Source organism: Scaptodrosophila lebanonensis, unplaced genomic scaffold (assembly GCF_003285725.1).
Source record: "Scaptodrosophila lebanonensis strain 11010-0011.00,11010-0021.00 unplaced genomic scaffold, SlebRS2 tig00001415-arrow-pilon, whole genome shotgun sequence".
In the NCBI taxonomy this organism is placed as follows: domain Eukaryota; kingdom Metazoa; phylum Arthropoda; class Insecta; order Diptera; family Drosophilidae; genus Scaptodrosophila; species Scaptodrosophila lebanonensis.
In genome coordinates this window covers 9,385,852-9,406,320 of record NW_022060742.1, presented here as the reverse complement: position 1 = coordinate 9,406,320, position 20,469 = coordinate 9,385,852, and the positions used below count along the sequence as shown (strand labels likewise).

The window sequence follows — 20,469 nt, the reverse complement described above, 5'->3', positions numbered from 1 at the left end:
TTAAATAAAATTGTTGCAAAATAAAATTGTTCTTTTGAGTTTTACACCCTGAATGGTATGCAATACAAATGTCATGCCGTTACAATAGTGCAGCGCCGTGTCTAAGGCTTCTTGTTACGAAACTCGTACTCTCGAGCTATTGTTTTAAACATATCGAACTGTAGTCGACAACTATCGATAGCTTGTCATATTAGTTTGTCACCGGCATTGTGCGCCTACGAGTTTCGTCTGAACGTTCTGGAATAAACACTAATAATTTAACAAATATATTTCCACAACTGCTGTTAAAATGTCTGTGGAAGAGCAATACGACAATATCCTGCTGGCAATGGCCGAAAAGCATCGTGGAGGCGTGCCTGACGTGAGTACCAAAGACGCACGTTTATCATCACATTTTGCAATCCGCTACACGTTGTTTACAGTTTCTGCACACGCTGGCAAGCTTCTTGCGCCGGAAAACCGATTTCTTCACGGGCGCCAAGCAGTCCGAATGGGAAAAAATGGTTCTGGATGTGTTCCGTAAAGAGGCAAAAGTGGCTATGGCCGATCATGATGAGAAGATGAGGGCGCGTGAGGCGGCAAAGAAATTGAAGGAGGAGAAGGAACGTGCTGAACGCACTGCACGCCAAAAGGAAATGAGTGAGAATAAAATATGTGATATAACAGACGAGGAAGCTGCTGCCATTATCAAAGAACAGGAGGACAAGTGCGTAACCATGTTCTCCGATCTCCAGTCTCCAATATATTTCCAACCTATCTATTTGTTCTAGGAAACGACAGGCATTGCTGGATGGGGCTGCCGGCGATGCAACAGTAGTTTCAGCAGTCGACGAAGATATTTCAAAACCCATTGAGAAAGTGGATGATGAATCCGAAAAGAGTGAGGTTGGCAAATTGCAGCCCAATGCCGGTAATGGCTGTACTTTGGACAAATACATATGGACACAAACACTGCAGGAGGTTGAGGTAAGTGCTCAAACGTATGTAACTTGTTATGTTGAGGGGTGTCGACTTTTGTTTCTTCCGCTTGGTTTTTGTTGCTAGGGGCGACTATTTGTACGGCGGCAGGTGTATTTCGCTTCTGCTCAAATTTTTATTTAAAATAGAGTGAGAATAGGCATTTTACAGAAATTGAAATTATCTTATTGCCATGATACATTTTCCACAAATCTATGATTTATAATTATGGATTAATTAAGAAGGCTGTAATACCTACCTGTACATAAAAGTAATTTATTGAGCATATACATACCTTAAAATGACAGTATGTATTCTAAGAACCAATATCGTACTTCTAGCTAATCTTGCTATTCTTACCACTTATGGATAAAATACTTATGTTTGAACTTTCAATTTTAATGTCTGGTTTAGATTTACACTCCTCCAGATGTTATACTTATGAAGTCATTATAAGTTTGGTTTTCATTCTTTGTCTTTATTGAGAGAAGAATTTTTATATTATGTGCCTATTTGTGTAAAAAGTAGTAATTTTTCGTTGAAAACGGGCTTATTATTTTTTAAATATTCTCCCTGAAATCCATTTCCCTTTTAGCATTAATCAAACATTTTCTTTGATGGATTGTCATGAGCGTTTTTTGAGAACTGAGGATTTGTTTTATAACGATCTTACAATATGTATTCGATCACGACCATCCAATGTTTCGGACACAATAAACTCTACTGAAATGACACCGTTTTTAACAATTTTGTAATTAGGTCACAAAATTGTTAAATTCCATTAATAGGTTTTTAAGGCATCTGCTATTAAAGTAATTTGATAAAATCTATGATATTTGTATTCCAAAGCTTCTACTCCATTCATAAGTATTGCTCCACGGTAAGAAAATTATAAAATTTCCTGATACTAATTGAGTTGTCTGATAGCCAAGTTTTCCCCTCAGTTGAAAACACAATTCGATAAAACTTTAAATTCTCTTTATTAAACATATCACAGGGATAAATAGCTTAATTTATGCCAGAAAATACATAATGTAGACAATTACTGTGCTACTCCACTAATGCAAGATATACAAGCTACATCTATCTACAAACATGCATACATTTATGGGTATTTCTTTGCGGGATTTGCTAGTATTTCGATTTCTTTCTTAAATAGTAGATTGTTGTGTTTGAAGCGAAGATTTGCAACCGCCAAAGTTGTGATCTAGAAATGTGCTCGTTGCTTAATGTCGTAGCCAAGATTTTGTTGTTGTTGTTGATATTGATGATGTTGTTGTTGGTTTTTCTGCTTCAGTTATCTTGTTAAATGTAAAATGGTTTACAACGTGTGCGTGACTGTCATACATAATTAATGGTAATAAACAGCTAATTATAAATATAAATATATGTATTGCAATTGCTTAATACAAGCGGCCAAGGGCGAGGTGCACGCCTATATTTTTGCTATTGTTGCTATTGTGTAGCTTTTGCTTTTCACGAATTTCACGAAAACTGACTGAAACAAATTTAATAAATAAATTAAAACTAGCTCAAAGACAATTACAGATGCATAACAATAATTGACAAAAACATTTTGCAAAATAAATAAATGCTTAAGCTAAACGATTGCGACGACAACGCCCCATAAAGGACTGCCCATCTTTGTCTGCCTACTCGCAGCGCTGTTAACTTTTCGGCATGTCACGCGCACGCACTGTAAACGAAACGAAATGTAACATTGCACTGTTAGTTAACATGTTCGATCTATGTTAGGCTGTTAATACTCACTCTCTAGCGCATAGACCATGCCCATAATGAGCAACAAGAAAATTGTGCTCATGCTAACAATCAGCACCGTCACCTGCCGGCCACGATCGCAGAGTCCACGTTTGGGCTTCTTTGTGGCACCCCCCTCTCCATTGACCATTGTGAAATGCATGGAGCTGGCAATGGACACCGTGTCGAGGTCTTTGGTTTTGATGAAATTCAGATTCGGGTCGATAGGTATGACGGCGTCCTTGTTGTTGCCACTGCTATTGCTGTTGTTGTTGTGTGCAAGAGTCAGATTACTGTTATAGTTGTTGCCATGCACGTCCGGCAGTTCGTTCATTAGCATTTTGTGCTGGCGTTCCTGCTTCTTGTGTATCTCGGCAAAGCGTTCCAAATTCGCTGCTGTTAGTAGCAGTGAGCCGGAAGCGGCGCTCTGTAAATTTAATTAAAGAATGAGTCAAACGTTGTGTGCGTGTATGTGTGGGCGCGCTTACTCACCCGCGTGCTGTTGTTGCTGTCACTGGAGCCCTGAGAGGAGCGTGAACCGCGTTTAGCAGCCGCCAGCACAGCAGCGGCAGCTGCAGCTGTAACTGCCGCATTCGTTCCAGGCGCCGCTTCTCTGTTCTCTGCCCCGGCGCCGGCGCCACGTTGCGAGAGCGTTGGCGGATTTGAATGCGATTTGTTACTACGATTGGAAGACTTTGAAGAGCTCGCCGATGATATGGCCGACGATGTGGAGGAGGAGAGCGAGGCGCGTGGTATGTGCCAATAGTCGTGCATCTAAAAAGACACAAGTCATAGAAGAAAAAGAAAAGCAGAGCATTAGCAATATGCCACAAACAAATTAACTGCCAACTAAAACTTTGGTGTTCCAATCCATAAAAAAGCTGCCTAAACACGCGAGCTTTGGTGACAAAAGTGAGGAATTGGGGGACGTGGTGTTGAATCCGTTTTTTTTTTTTTTTTTTTTTTGCACAAAGCGGCAACAACTCGTTTCACACAAATGTATTTATGACTACGGCTGCTTTTAGGCAAAAGCCTGACTTCATTTATTATTTATTCTAGTTGTTGTTGCTGCTAAAAGGGGCAACTTATAACAAGAACAATAATAATGTCATTTTTCTTGCCTTTCTCTTTTTTTTTGGTTTGGTTTAAATTTAATAGCATTTGAATTTTTATTTTAAATTGCAAATTTGTGGCAGCATTTGTTACTGTCTTTGCTGTTGTTGTACATTTAATTGTTGCAATTTCTAATGAACTCAATTAGTGGGCTTAAATGAAATAAACATAAAAACAATCGTTATTTTTCGGACAAGTTTGTTGCCTAAGTCTTTTGTTTGTTACACAAACACCAAACGAAACGAACAAGCTTTTGATTATACTGTGGGTGTCTCTGTGTGTGTTGAAAGAATTTTGTGTAAAAATTGTTGAGGCATGCGGAAGTCTTATCAGCGCAGCCACAACTTTTTGTTAACAAGCTGTTCGGCCAGTTTTTTTCTGTTTGAATTTTCATTTATTTTTATTTTTTCTTTAGTTTAAAATACAACACAAGTAGTTGCAGCTTCTTTTTTTTTTTGTTTTACTTACTTTGGTATGCGTTTATTAATTCTTGAAATTAATTTAATTTTATCACACTTTTTTTTTTGAATTATTTAATTAACTAATTAATATCACAAGTCAATCAGGTGTTGAAAATTGTCAGTCTCGATTTGAAATTTAATGTTGTTATTTCAACAATTTGTTTTTTTTTTTGTTTTGCTATGCACTTTTTGCTTCTTGGCCTGGCTAACTAACACTCAGCTGGCTGGCAGCTGCTGTTTATATTGAGCGTTAATTTTGTAAACTTTTTATTGTGACCAAGTTTGGGGGTAATGTGCGGCACGCGAAGATCAGAACCGATCTATACAGCGTCAAGAATCAGACTGAAGCAATGCACGAACGCACGCCAACTCTGACTCTAAGCTTGTTGGCCAACTTGAGTCGCTGCGGCCGTTGCTGCTTCTGCCGACGCAGACGTCAGCGTCACGTAGCGTCGCGTCGACAGGTTGTTTGCTTCAATGCGCAAACGTTTTTGTGTGTTTGTTGCTGTTGCTCGGAACGACTTTCTTGCTGCTTGCCGGATTTTGCATACATTTCAGCATTCATTTTGTTTCGTTTTTAAACATTTTAATAAGTTTTTTTTTGCACTTCTGCTCGCTTTTTTCTGTACCTCTTGAGTGTGTGCTATATTTATACAAGTTTGCTGATCGATTGATGAAGATGCCGCGCAACTTTTTCCCAGCTGTTCGCTTTGATTTGATTTGATGTTGCCGCTTTGATGATGTGCTTGCGCCTACTTTCGTTCAATTTGGCAGTTCTAAAAATAGCCATACACGCGCCTAGATTGGCACGATGTGCCCTTTTTTGTGCTTTATGTTATCTTGGGGGCCTGCCAACCCCCAGGCCAATAATTCAACAATCCGCAAACTCAAACTCTCGTAAATTGTACTGTAAATGTTGTTCCCTTAATCGATTTTTAAATTGCTTGAGATTTAGGGCCGGCCGACCAGGTGGTTGCCAACTGGGAGGCCGTTCAGTGATTTCACAAGGGCCGAACTGCCTGCCTACAACGTGGGCGTGTTCTTGGCACCCCGTGGGCGCACTCAGTGTGCGTTTGCAAGATCCGTTTCAGTGCTTAGATACAATTCGATTCGATTCGATTCGATTTGGAAAATCCAAATTATGTTTTGTTATTCTTTCTGCTAAGTCGGTCGTTCGCTTATTGTTGGGGCCAAAAAGTGCGCTTACACGCCCCTTTGACGTCAGCTGATCCTAATCGTAATTATTAGCTGTGAAGATGACCCAGCCAGCAATCTTTAAAAGTCTATTTCAGCAGAATCTACATATGTATAGACGTTTTTTTTTTTTCTACCTGATTAGGCAGCTTTTGTTAAAATACGTTTCAATTTATTTCTTATACGTTTTTATTCAAACATCTCAAATCTGGCATTTTAATGAAAGCATTTAGTGTCCAAATGCATTGCCAAAGTTCTACATCAAATGTCAGAAGAACAATAAATAGGAATAAGAATAATCAGCTGGAATTAAAATAGGTGCGCACAGTGGTGCTTAATGCATGAAAATATACTTATATACTTGTATGTAGATATATGAATGCGTACATAGGCTGTCAGTTACGCCTACGTACGTCTAATGTATTGATGTACAAATATGATATATCTGATCGGATTTGTAATTGATACATATTTTGCTTGCGTTTCAATGCAGTCGCTTTTAAAGTTAATGATTCCCCTTCCCGAGAAACACTTTCGACTTTCGGTATAAGACGAGCAACTAAATTGTAAAATTAAGAATCAAAATCTGTTGTATAGAAAAAATTTGGAAACAATTTAATTTGTAAATGGTTTCAAAGAATCACTTTGTTTTATAAGCTGTGAAAATTCAACCCACAAGTGAGGAAAAAAAAATGTAAAATACAAGTTCTCCAGCAGTCTACTAAAAATTGTTCATTATAATAGATATGTTCATAACTGGTTACGTCTTCGAATAACATATTGGGCTGCGAAATATAACAATGAAAGCAACAATCGCAATTTTTTTTAGCTATACAAGTAAAAATTTACTCGATAATAGTGGAAGTTTCGTTTAATGTTTATAACGATTTATTTGTTGCAATATTTTTTGTTATAACTATAATTTTTAATAAAGCAAATTCAATAAAACAAAATCGTTGAATCAAGTGTCAGTCAAATTAAAAATCAAGTTCTTTTCTACATTCCTACATGTATGTATGTATGTATGTATGTGGAAGTATACATATATACATATTTATTTATGTATATATTTGTACTTGTATTTTATGTGCGTGAAGCAATTGCGCGCAAAATTTGTTACAATTTAGTTGAAAGTTGCTTCGTTTGATGGTTCAGTGCCTTTGCCCAGACATCCAGTGGATTAATCAAGCCCAAAATTAAGCTTCAGTAGCCGACACGAAATTCCGTGGCGTTTCTCGATCCTCTTGTTGTTGGTGTTTTTGTTCGTCTTTCTGTATTATGCGGTACAACAAATATTTGTCAAGCATCTTGTTATCACCTTTTAAGTGAGACAAGTGAGCGGCCGCCTAAGTCTTATGTCTGCATGGGTGTGTAGTTTTGGTTTACTTCCAATAGATACACGTATACTCGTAAACGTGTATCTCTGAATTTGTGCTTAAAAGATTCGCGTAGTCATTATAATCAGCTGTTTAGAGGAAGATTACCTGACACTACCAGTTACCATCGAATATCAGAGAATCAGAAAGACGTAGCAGAGCCACTCCAGTTGAATACAATAACAACGTATCAGAGAGCGGTCTGCCTGGTACTTGAACAGAAGCAGCAGCAGTGCTGCTGTAGAGCAAGGCAGTTTAATACACAACAAAAAATAAACAACAACAATGGCAACAACCAACCACAAACAACTAAAATCAACAACATTCACCATCGAGTTGGTTCGATTCTGTTTCTACTTCAGCTCTAGCATCTTTATATTGACGTTGGTCCAAGATGTGATTTTTTTTTTTTGTCTTCATCTGCTTTTTCATCGTCTGTATTTCTCGCAGCTCAACTTTAAAACAAACAACACACATTTTTGCATATAATCAAAAATGCAAAACAGTTTAGATTTTGAGTTTGTGACGCTCGTCGTGTTGTCGCGGCTTTGTGAATCTGCCGGTTTGCGGACTCCCCAAGATATATTCAAATATTGAATTGAAATCCATTCTTAATTCATTCAAAAGAGGAGTGGAAAAAGCACACAGCAATAATTCCACGAAACGAAATGCAATGAAAGCCAAACACACAGTTTTAATTACCAATATATTCGTTTTTCAAAAACAACCAATGTCAACTTCATTAATAATTTTCATGAATTTCGAACGAAAAGATACCCCGTGGGCTCCGTTGTAAATTGTTGCTTTTGCAGACTTACTGGCGACGAAGCCGATCCAACCACTGACATATGCCACGCGTCCAGGGGAAGGCCCTAAGGGGCGCGCTGATTGCGACTATTAAAAGATTGTTTAGCATAAATCTATTTGTTGAATGTGAGAGTGTGTTATAAGTTATTCCGAATAGTTGGCCTGCGGCCCCAACTCGATTGTTGCATTAAACTAAGCGTCCCGTTCTGACTCATCAAACGGAATAGCTGAAATTCTCGATGACTTCAGCTTCAGCTGGTTTTTCTGAATGTTTGCGAATGTTTTCCTGGTAATCGAAACAATTTCGTAAGTCTCTATGAACAATTTTATGTGGACAATTGCATGAAAACATTTGAAAAGATTTTAATGCCCACAACACGTTTACCATTTACCATTTAACACTTTGAAGCTCGGCTTTTGATGCTGGTTCTGGTTTCTGTTTAATGCCCACCCATAAACGGTTAATAGTGGTGCCATAAAGGGGCTCCACTTGTGACTGACTGCCCAAGCATTTTGCATGAATTATTGCCACACTCATTTCGCATAAGCCAATTATACAATAAACGCCGATAAAAAGCCAATCTGCACAAAACATTCTTAGACTCTCATACACGTATTCAGAATCGAACAACACTCTTTGTGGACCACAATGGAAACGCTTCGACAATTCGACTGGGTAAATGAACTTGGCTTTAAACGCATGGCCACAGATCCGTTTCTCGCACAAATTCTTTGACTGTTTTCTTGGTTCCTGGTACACACAATATAATTCTGCCGGTATTTGTTAAAGAGCTGCTAAATAATAAATATATACTATATATAATTCAGGAGTCTGCAACTTTTGGTCATTGTTGGCGAACTCTTAGTCATGCCTGAGCAATATTTTCTGCGGTTTTATTCGTTTCTGTGGTTTTCCACCATGCGTGAATAACCAGAGGCGCCAATTAATGTAGTAAATAATTTAATTAAACGGCGATGAGTATGTTCTTAAAATTCTAAAAATTTTAAATTTTTGTTGACCGAATGGCATTCCAGCATGTTTAATAAGTTTCACTTTTGCTAAAAGGTTAATAACACATCACAAATGTGAACAAACCAAATTTAATTTCCAACCGAAAGCATGCAATTATTTTAAAATGGCGTGACTTGAAAGAATTGTAGAGAAGCATTTCTAAGAATAATATAACGATAATTAAGTCACTTAATAATATACGGCATTAAAAATCATTCTTTTCAGATTACTGTTAAAGTAATATTTGAAACAAGTTCTAACTGTTTTTTTTTTTTTTTGTTTAAATTAGGAAACAAACAAGTACATTTAAAATTTTAGAGACGGGGTTTTCAATTAATGTTTCTAATAACTCTCCAAATTATATATATTTATGTATAAAATATTTCCAAACATAAAAGAAGGGATTTTTAATAATATTTATACAATAAATGTTTGTGTCTCTCATGTTGCGATTTCAGAAACTTCTTCGAAATAGGAACAGTGGTTCCAAAATCCCTCAAATATTGATCATAGATTCGTAGAAAGTAAAAATCAATTACTTTTAGTCTCGCTAGGTTGTAAAACTGAAAAACATAGTTTTTCCTTCAAAATTTAAGTTTCTACGATATTAATCAGAAACTTAAATAGAACTTAGTGCAGATAGTAACGTATGATGGTAGTTATACCATCACCTTCAGTTTCGATTTCTTTTCGCTGACAATATGAAAATATAAAATAGAAAAAGGAATCTAGAAGTCTTCCATGAATTAAAGACTTGCTTTATTGCTCTTGTGTGCCTGACTCATATTTCAAGATATGTTTAATATCTGCTTTTTCAACAACATACTTCCACATAAGTTTCGTGTGAAATTAGCTTCTGACTTATCATTTCAAAGAAATCTATAATTTGAAGCATTTTAGCTATTATAGTCGATGTAAAAAGGCAGAGCTGTAAAACTGATAGCTTTATTTTATTTTGTTCTTATTAACATACATTGTTAATTTTTATGAAGGCAACATTTTTTGTAGTTTTTAATAAAGACAGAATTAAATTATGCGAATCAGAAAAACCTGCCTTAACTGAATCGCGTCCTACTCTGATATTTATTACTGAGATGCTAATAAGCAGATCCTTATCGCATATTCTTCGCTTTGTTTTCTACACCTACGTGCCGTACTTTCGCAATTTCTTTCAAATTTATCCAGTTTTCTATAACATCCGAGTCGGAGAATTAATAAAGCTTTGGTTTATTCGATTTAAATGCAAAATACGCAAAGAATTGTTGAAAATCTAGCAACAAACACTTGAACAGCGAACGTCTGAGTGGGGAGATTTATTCCCTCCCAAGCACACAACACACAACAAAGAACTAGTTTTTAGAAAAAACAAAAACAAAAAAATATTCGTAACAATAATAAAAACAGATTTGTTCTAGCAACTTAAGCGACCTAATAAGATTTGCGTGATTGGACGATCACGTTGAAGTGGCAACGAATTTTGCGGCAATTTGTTCACAAGTGTGTGTGTGTGTGCGTGTGTCTTTCGAGTGTTGTCGTCTCTCATTATTGTCTGCAATCAACTTCTGTAACAAATAAGCAAATTTAGGCAGCAATCCCAGACAGTTCTAAGCTGATTTTAGAAATACAGCCCTCCACTGCCCACTTCCCACATCGTTAATTGTGGGCCAAGCGTTTTGTCATAAATTTAATTTGATAACATTATCGAGCAAAGCAAATAAAAATCACTCCAGACCACTCGATTCGATACGATACGATTCCATTTGAATAGAGTCGACTCGACTCGACTCGACGCGATTTGAAGCGACTGGCTAAAGAGACTGGAAGTGTGTTTGGCCAGTTTTTGAATTCGTTTTTAGCCTTTGATTGTTTCTCTGCTACTTCGGTATATGTTTTGATATTTTCGGTGCCAGGCACCGGCAACGACAACGACAACGGGCTGTGAGCGAGCGTAAGCATAAATTAAACTACATACGTAGATACTTATATACATATACTATATATACTTATAGATATGCATATATACTATATAGTATGTGTTTGAGAAAATAAAATGCTTTTCAAATACATAGAATTAATCAAATTGACTAAAGAAGCGCGACAAGAATAAATGCTTAATATTCAAATCGGCAGCAAAACTGACTCAACATAATCGGTCGCATAAAAGTGTCTTTCACTTTAACAAATTAGCATACAGACGTATATACTAAATAGTATATACACATGTAGATACTGTCAATGTGTAGAAAACGAATTTGGAGTCTGGAATTGGACAAAAATCTTCCGTTGGCCCGCGCAGAATTGGTGCAGAATTGTTATCTTTGATCGATTATCATGTTGAAGTTGAAATCTTAACTAGAAGTATTTGCATATGTTGAGGATGAGATGTCGCTAGAGGGCGCTTTTGTCTAGCCGGTTCAACGGTTCAACCGATTTATAGTATGTATAGTGTGTATGTCTGTATATGCTAGTTATGCGCATAATCAGCTGTCTATCGACATCAATAAGTGTGCCATGTCGTGCGTGGCTCAAAGTCATAATCAATATGAATGCTGGCTGCTATTGCTATTATTATTATTCATTAATTCACGACACCTTTTCATAGCCTGAACTCTGAGACTTGACTTGCCAGGCCTGCCACCGTGTCTAGGCTGACTTGTACCTTTGACTCTTCGAAGCATCGAACTGCTGTCTTTATCTGCATATTTTTGCCGCATCATCTCGATGGTTCTTCAGCTCTTAGCACGCCCATTTACCCGTACATGAAGCTTATGGGGCACTATTATTTGCTTTGATTCTATGATTTAATGTGCAGTGAATGGCCGTCTCTGTCAGCTCACCTCATGATTTTATATGTAAGTTCCTCATAAATGGTGTAGAATAGAATTGCATGTGTGTGTGTGAGTGTGTTTTGTAAAGCGTGCTGTAACCTTCATATGGCAGCAACAACAACAATGGCAACACCTCTGCAGACTCTCGAGTGGCAGCTCCTCTCTATAGGCAGACATCTTTAATGTGTGAAAGCTCTGCCTGAACCAAGTGCGCTCGAGTGGCTTTTATGCGCACATTATTCCCTTCAAACACACAAAAGACTATTAATAAACTGCAAGCTCAATGGCTGGGCTAACAATAGACAGCAACAACTACAATAGCAGACTTGCAACTACACAACTATTTGAGAACTGCTGTTGAATTTGAATTTTGAAGTGAAACATGAATGGAGCGTGAACAAAAGTTAACGATACTGTTTTCAGCCGCACTAAGTGAATAGTTAGGGCGAAACTGAATTCTTTTAGAAGACAGCGAATGCATTAATATTGATATTAAGTAATAACAAGAGAGAACGCTACAGTCGAGCAAGCCCGACAGTGTAATACCCTGTACCCAGGTAAACTTCCGTCACTGAGTTATATGCGCCCATAGCAGCAGCAAAAAGAGGAAAAAGAAGAGCGAACTTGTTGCTGCAGTTTGGGGAGGTTGTACTGGCGAGAATTTGTTTCGCTAATAATTTTTCTTAGAATTGACCGAATTGAATAAAATTTTGAACAACAGTAGAAAATATATAAATTATGTGTGCAAAGTTTGGTTTAGGTAGCATTTGAAATGTGGACGCTATTGACGAAATTCTGTAGCGTGGGAAGGGGGGGGGGGGGGGGGGGAGGGGGGGGAATTAAAATAAACTCGTCCTTTCTCGGACCTAGGAGAATCTGGATGCCAACTTTGGTTATTCTAGTATAGTTTATATATATATATATAGTTTCTGTGATTCTCGCGTTCATCCAGACGGACGGACAGACGGAGGGACGGACATGTCTAGATCGATTTCTCTCGTCATGCTGATTCAGAATATATATACTTTATGGGGTCGGAGATGCTTCCTTCTGCATGTTACATACTTTGCACAAACCTAATATACCCTTTTTACCCTACGGGTACAGGGTATAAAAATAGCTTTTGTGTTTCGCAATAAGAGCAAATTGTCTACTGATCTGTGTTATTTTGAAGATCATTTACAGTAAGAGGTAGTGCCGTCATCACAAATTCCCACTCGACTTGCACAAAAGAAAATTTAGTTGACTTCTTTCCAACCATTTGCGGTTAGGGAATAAAACAAACCACACTGTAAAGTCTTTGCCAAAAATTGGGTTTTACAAGTTTTTTAGCCCCAGAAAGTGTGTAAACTTTTCTACTTCTTTATACTCAATCAATGGTATTTCACGTTTTTGTCCCAATCTCGATGAGCGTCTGTCTATGTAGTGGCGAAAGTAAAAAGCACAGCTTATGTAATGTATGTAAATAAAACGTTATTAAAACACATTTTCACAATTTGTATCAAGATTTCTAATAAGATTATCAAAACGGAATTTTTGGCAATTTGATTTGGCATACTGGGGAGGTGGACCTTTGAAGTCGAAAACTCATTTTTTAAAGTGCACGCTGAAGTTGTGTTTCGTGCAAAAGTTTTAAACAATTAATATGTGTATCTCCATGTTGTAGCGTCCGTTTATTTAGAAGAGCATTATTTGAAAGAATAAAACATTGTGAACATTGAAAATGTAATTGTTAATTTTCCATCTAGTTGAAACCCAAGTTGATAAGCATAAATAGAACAACTACAGGCAGTAGTATTATTTGAACAAAACACTCTTAACAAATATAAAATGTTTAACCTACTTTGTTTTGCTTTATTCTTGATTATTCTAATAAAAAATCATTACCATAGCACTCGACAATTCGTTATGAGTATTCGTCAATCAAATGCGTTAATACTTGGCACCATTTCTGTTTCAACCGATCAAGAGTTGATATCGCTATTATTATTCATCGATGTTCTGCTCTTCGAAAAATGATCGATTCTAACAATATTATTTGTAAAGTAACGTATATTTACGATTCAACATTCCAGAGCATTACTCTTTCAGCTAATTAGCGAATAACGTAATTGTGAATGTCTTTTAGATTTAATTCGGAAAAAAAACACACTTTTTTTGCATTCAACATTCTTTTAAGCCATCCACCAGAATAGAGCTTTATATTTTCGTAAAGAGAATTTGTATTAAAAAAAAGCTTCGTTAGCAGATGCATTTTCTCCTGGTAGATTTGAATATGCAGAGATAATTCTGTATAATCCAATTGGTATATTATTTCCTAGAGTAACTCATTAAATATCCAATTTGATTGCCTTTCATTGGCATAACTCTTACATCATTATATCTATACACCATATACAAGTATATGAGAGTATTTGTGAAGACTTCTAGTTGACAACAACTGACAGCTACTTGTCATAAATTCATCACCAAATGGGCAGTGGAATAATTTCTGCTGTCGCCCACCTGGTCCGAAGACAACAAAAACTCGACTCTGCCAGCGGTTACATCCGCGTACACTTCTCAAATCCCAATTTCTGACATCCGCTTCAGTTCAGTTCAGGTGTTTTTTGTATTTTGACACAAATGTTATGTTTCAATAATAGTACGACGACGAAGACGACTATGACTATGACGATGACGACCCACGTTCCACAGTTCCAAGCCAAGCTGGCAATGTCATTGAAAAGTGCGCTCGAGTGCTAATGCCAGCAAATCGGCTGAGCAAGTGCAGTACTGGATGAGTTGCTACTACTTTTTATGTTGTAGTTGTGGCTATAATTGAGTTGTTGTTGTAGCTGCCTTGGCTGCCCACACACTTCGTCCGAGCGTCGCTTCTTTGCCGAGCGTAAAAAAAAAAACGAAAGCGTCCTTGACTAGCACATCGTGAGATTTTAATTAAACATTCGTCTAACATTGTTTTCAAGTCTCACATATGCGGTTGCAAACGCAGTTGCATGTGTGTGATTGTGTTTGAGTGTGTGTGTGTGTGTGTGAGTGTGAGTGTGCAAGTGGGTCTCACTAATTAATTGCAAGCTGCAGTTTTGCCTTCGTTGTTGTTGCAATTGCTTTTTGTTCTCAGCGCACATTAATTATGCGACTCCACATACCAATAATATTAATTTTCATTCGAGCTAATGACCAGAGGTGTAAATGTGCTGCATAATTAGAGTGGCCAACCACTTTTAGGTTTTTATTGATGATTTCAATTTCCAATATCGATGGCTTGGAAGAAGATTTGTGTTAATAACTAAAGATATGGTCAGACATGCAAATAATTTGCACGCAAACTGTGATCAATTAATATTTAATAATAATCTATTCAATAAAAGCTATTGATTGGCCCAAACGGTGAAAGCTAGAAATTTGGACTCAAGTGTCTTTTCATAGTGCAGGTACCCACTAAAAAGGGGTTTTGGAAAATTCGAGACTCCAAAGTTTGTATGAAAAAACCGAATTTTTCAACCGATCGACTTCAAACTTAGTTTGTATACAAAACAAATTCTACCAAAATCTACTTCTTTGTTTTTTGAAATTTGTGGAGCTTGAATTATTGGTGTTTTAATATTGTTTTTTATACCCTGTACCCAAAGGGTATACTAGCTAATTATAAAGCCACAAAATAGTGTAGGATTCTTCAATCTATGCATTGCTAATGACCCACTGCTGAAGTAGTGTGTGTGCAGCAATTGTGCTGGTCAGTGTAGTAATGGCTTTGAACTTGGTGGCAGCCACAAATGAGCCACAACAGCCTCTGGGGATGGCATGCCTTGTGGTTGCGGCAACACTATCTTTTGTCGCTGATTTAATTGAACTTGTCAGCCACCGGCAAGGGCGAGCTTCTTGGCGGCTGGCTGCTTGGGTGCAATAAATCCAATCCGCTTGCTTGGCCACTTTATGGTCATAATGTCTGCGTGCAACCTGTTGGGCTGCATTCCATATGCGAACGAACCAACGAACGAATGAATAAACGGACAGCCGCCCTATCCTGCAACCGGATTTCTTCTGGCTGGCTGGCTGGTTGGTTGGCTGTTAAGAAAAACAAGCGCTTTGCGTCCTTGAACTGCGCTGCAATTAAACTAAACTCCCGTTGAATCCGAGCAGTATCCTTGAACAAGCTATGCGTGTTCTGAGAGCTCTGCTGGTGAAGGGCATAAAGATTGTCTGATTGCAGATGACTCTCTGATCGGTGGATAGGTGGGCTTGTTGGCTTGACTGCTGCTCTGTCAGTGGTTGGTTGTATTTATAGACCTTTTCTTCTTCTCGTGCTTGTTTCTTGAATTAGCCGCTATACAGATACGTGCCTCAAGGTTGCCACAACAATGACTGAGCAACGGCACCCAACTGATTATAGAGCAGTAACTGTTGTTGTTGTTGTAGTTGTAGTTGTTGGCCGCTTGCTTACAAGCACTAATTTGTTATTATTTTTCAATTGTAATCAATTTGTTGTAATTCTGTTTGTTTGTTTTTTTATTTTTTGTGTTACAGCTCAAAATCCCCTTCAATGTAACATTCGCTTTGCGTGCCCGCGACATGGTGGTCAGCATTGGCAAGAAGTCGCTGAAAGTGGGCCTTAAAGGTCAAGAGCCCATTATTGACGGCGAGCTCTGTGCTGAGGTGAAGCAGGATGAGTCCGTCTGGGTGCTGCAAGATAGCAAAACGTTGCTCATTACGCTGGAAAAGGTGAGCCTAATCTGCTGTTGATTAAAGGAATATAACTAATTTATTTATGAAGGTCAACAAAATGAATTGGTGGAGTCGTCTAGTGACCAGCGATCCTGAAATCTCCACACGCAAAATAAATCCAGAGCCCTCCAAGCTGTCCGATTTGGATGGCGAGACCCGCAGCATGGTCGAGAAAATGATGTTCGATCAGCGTCAAAAGGAAATGGGTCTGCCCACCAGTGATGATCGCAAAAAGCAGGACATACTCGAAAAGTAAGTGGCCAGCTACTATTATCATGCCTTTTATTTCATTGGTTGGGTTTTCCTGCAGATTCAAGCAACAGCATCCGGAAATGGACTTCTCCAAATGCAAATTCAATTAGTGGCAGAGTTAAGTGCCAGACAAGTTTCCTTCAGCATTTAATTAAGTTTTGGCTTTGAATCTACACGCCGCACTTTAATCATTTATTTTACACATTTGAAATGTATTGAATAAAAGAAATAATAATAATAACAATATTATGGAATATACATACCATGCATGTATATTTGAATGTATATATATTATGTATATTTTTGATTTATCTGACTTCTATGCTAATACCGAGCAGTGAAAGCGAACGGAATCACTATTTATGTATATTTTAGGAAATAAGAAATGTTGGAGTCGAGCAAGTCCGCGACAACGAAATCCGCTTAGCTTAAGCAAAATGAACAACGAAGGCGTTGCTGCGATTCTTTCCCTGAGATGTCATGCTGCTTAGAGACTAGTCTAGAGGAGTCTGCATGCCAAGTTTGGTCAATATGGGCTCGGCCGTTTACCAAATTAAGGCGTTCATAGAGACAGAATATATACATTCTTCATTCGGGTAAGTATGTATAGTACACTTCCAATTCAATTTTATTCGACATTCAATTTAAGAATATACTTGTATATACGTACTATGTACACAATGGAGGGTACTTTCTTCGGGTGCAGACTATAAAAATAAAATGCTAGGCAAAGCAATGACACGACACAGATAAAGCTAGATCGGTGCGATCCCAGCGATTAAAGCCATTATTGCTTCTGTCTGTTCCGCTCATACCAAACACAATTAATTTTGTGCTAATTTGTTGCTCGTTTGTTTGTCGTCGTTGCATTGTGCATGCATACTTGCGATTAAATTTCGAATTAATATTAATTTGCATTTCATTTCTACTATAACTACGTTTATGCGAGCACCGTTGGCAGGGAATCCAATTTCAAAATCTTAATATTGAGTTTCTATGAGCTGCTGAAGCGAACACAGCTAATGCGGCTAATTAATTAATTGACAACCTTACCGAATCGGTAATACACTCAGTTTTTAACAAAGGCGGCTCTGACCGATAAAAGTCCATATAATTCAAGATCTGCTACACTTGTCTTTCAAGTGGCGTTAACGGACAGCTTCAGTACTAGAAACGCATGCGGGTGACAAGTTTTTAACCAAATTTTAGCCTGACTACAGAAAAGCACATATTAAAACCAATTCAAACCTTTTTACACTTGCCGTAGCTTCGACCAAATGCAAAAGACCTAGCTGCGGGTTTTCTCACCATTAAACATTGAGGTACATACATACTATATGTAGGTCGTAAGCTTCATGCTGCGCTGTTTATTAATATTACCATGAAGCATACGAACCCGTACCAATACCAAGTAATTTAATGATAGTTTCATGTCCAGCAGCTGTTTTCACAGGTGTCGTGGAAAAAAATTAAAGCAATACAGCAAAGTGGTGTTTAAAATGTGAATAGATAATTGCAAGATGGAGCAAATGGTTTGAAAGCGAAGAAAATCTTCTCACTGAAGGGCTCGGAATTTTGCGTCACTGGATTCGACAATGCTCTGATGAATAGTCCTCCTTTATGAATGATGGAACAAGTCTATAATATTAGTTGAACTAAAGTAAAAATATTCATTCATCTTCCAATACTTTGTTTTGCTGCCAAACTGCAAGCAATCTAAAAAGCTAAGCAGGAGTATATTTAATTTCTTGATTTCGAATTAACGTGTGTTTTGAATTTCTTTGCATAAACGTAATAGTCGTATATCGATTATGAATTAAAAGTGGTCGTTAACGGGTAAGAGGGCAAGGGCGTGTAAATTCCCTTCAGTAGTTCTTTGGGTCATTGCTCTGTCTCTGGTCCGAACTTGTTTTAAGGTTCGCCATAAACATAAACATTGACTCTACTTATGAAAAACTGGCCCCTTTCGGTTAGTTCTTCCGAACAAATTGCGGCTTTTTGATTTGAACGCGTGATTCCTGGAGCTTTGCATAAATTGCTGAGTGTTAGGCCAACAGACCAATTTGGTTTTACAATCGACATAAATTTGTCGATTTTATCTAGCTTGGTAGCAGACTCGGCCATTTCGAGTCTTGTACTCTAATCTTGATGGGCCACGCGCCAACATTTTGTTGGACTTGGCCGCACAACATAATTAGGTGTGTGTGTGTGTGGGCAAATAGTTGGACTATTACTTCATTAATTAAGTAAAATGTTTATATATATATATATAGTATACTACATATATAAATTGTGTTTAACATGCCGCGAAAAATAATTGACTAATTAATGGAAACCGAACAATGGGTGCTTGAGGTTGCAAATAAAAGACTTAGGCAACAAACTTGTTGCTGCCCAAAATGTTTGGATATTCATCTGCAACTCCCCAGCGTGGGTTTGGATGTGTGTGTTTTTGTGTGTCATAAACTCATGCTTATATTAATTACTAATTAAAATAATTAATCATTGCTATGGGAGAGCGGGAGAAAAAACAATATTAATTGTTAAAAATTGCGGGGGTGCTGTTGAAGATGGGTCCCCAGCCCCCAGAAAAGATATACGAGTATGCATGTGTGTAAGTGCAAAAACTGGCTGAATAAAAATAAAACAAATTATTATTGCTCGAGTCATTCATTTGGCCACACAACTCATAACAGTCATTAAGGAGAACAACCGGATTTCTGGTAGATGAAACAAATTGGAAAGTACCAAATTGCTTTCAAATGCTTTAAGTATCCGCCTCGGAATTTGCCAATTAAAGAATTGGGAGAATCGACCCAGTCGAACTGAGCCGAACCGGTTTCGCGCTCCACTGCTCGCTCGCTCATTCAAGTTGCTACCGTTTGCCGGCATGGGGCGAAAGAAAGCGAACAAATCGAACAAATGCCATTAAATAACATCAATTAATCGGTGGCGCAACTTTAAGAACCGTAAACAAAGCCATAAGTCACGTGAAGGGGTTGTATAATGAGCGAGCCATTCAGACAATATCATTTACATACCTACTCGTATGTGATTGGCATAGCAACAGTATGATCTGAATTCCGGATTGTCAAGGGAAATCGTAATTAAGGTGAGTGGAAGGGAAATGTGTGTGTGTGGCACAAATACCTTTAAAAAGTTTGCAATTCTTTAGACTACATTTGGTACAACAACAACAACAACAACAATGGACAGGGCATCAGCAATATTGTCTTAAAATAGATTCTGGGGAGCGTTGGCCTATCCAATGAGTAATCAGTTGAACTGAGTGCTTTTTAATAACTATAATCAGCTTATTCTGTAAATATGATCACTTTAACAAGACGTCGATCAACATTGTTAATTAGCAATATCGTAGTCTTAATTTCTTGTGGCATATAAGGCAACAACTTGAACGAGAGGTTAGCACTTCCTGTGGAATGGGTAGACCTGATTTTAGCAATGTCAGCTTAGGTTCCATTGACACCCTTTTAGATATACTTACTATACTATTAATTTCATAATGAAAAAAAAGTTAATGGAAAAGGAAAGGTGAAGATCTAGAGATCTTCTTTTTCAAATAAGTGAAACAATCTCTGAGGGATTTAGCGATCCTTAAAAAATACCTTAGAATATCGACCACAACTAGCGTGCCATTATCACGGAATACTGTACAGAATTCTCTGTAGTGGCGTTAAATAATTTGTTGATTAGTTTTGCCAATATTATGACAACTACGTATTACTTTTGACAGATTTCTAACTGATTACGAACTACATTTACTATAATAATAAAATTCTAACGCCACCTGCAATTTGTATGCGAGGCGTTAATAAGACTTATGAAAACAAATCATTTAGATAAGCAAGACAAACACGTTTGCAAAAAAAACCGTTAAGACGGCAATGCCGGCTTTTGAACTTGTTAGGGAATGGGGACTTTCCAGACAGCGGCGCAGACAGGCAGATAAACAAGCCAGCGAACAA

The 20,469-nt window shown here is 37.6% G+C and overlaps 2 protein-coding genes across 2 annotated transcripts; one reads left to right on the top strand and one right to left on the bottom strand.

Annotated features, from left to right (window-relative positions):
- Nucleotides 1-214: 214 nt before the first annotated feature.
- Nucleotides 215-16,741, top strand: LOC115632449 (nuclear migration protein nudC). Its single transcript, XM_030529599.1, has 6 exons — nt 215-361; nt 423-706; nt 771-966; nt 16,034-16,228; nt 16,281-16,483; nt 16,542-16,741. Exons 1-6 carry the CDS (start codon nt 290-292, stop codon nt 16,591-16,593), a joined length of 1,002 nt encoding a protein of 333 aa, XP_030385459.1. The 5' UTR covers nt 215-289; the 3' UTR covers nt 16,594-16,741.
- LOC115632450 (putative uncharacterized protein DDB_G0277255) lies at nt 1,981-4,541 on the bottom strand. Its single transcript, XM_030529601.1, has 4 exons — nt 4,297-4,541; nt 3,208-3,489; nt 2,728-3,142; nt 1,981-2,653 (listed from the first exon to the last, which is right to left on the bottom strand). The coding sequence occupies exons 2-4, from the start codon at nt 3,487-3,489 to the stop codon at nt 2,625-2,627; spliced, it is 726 nt and encodes a 241-aa protein (XP_030385461.1). The 5' UTR covers nt 4,297-4,541; the 3' UTR covers nt 1,981-2,624.
- Nucleotides 16,742-20,469: the final 3,728 nt, after the last annotated feature.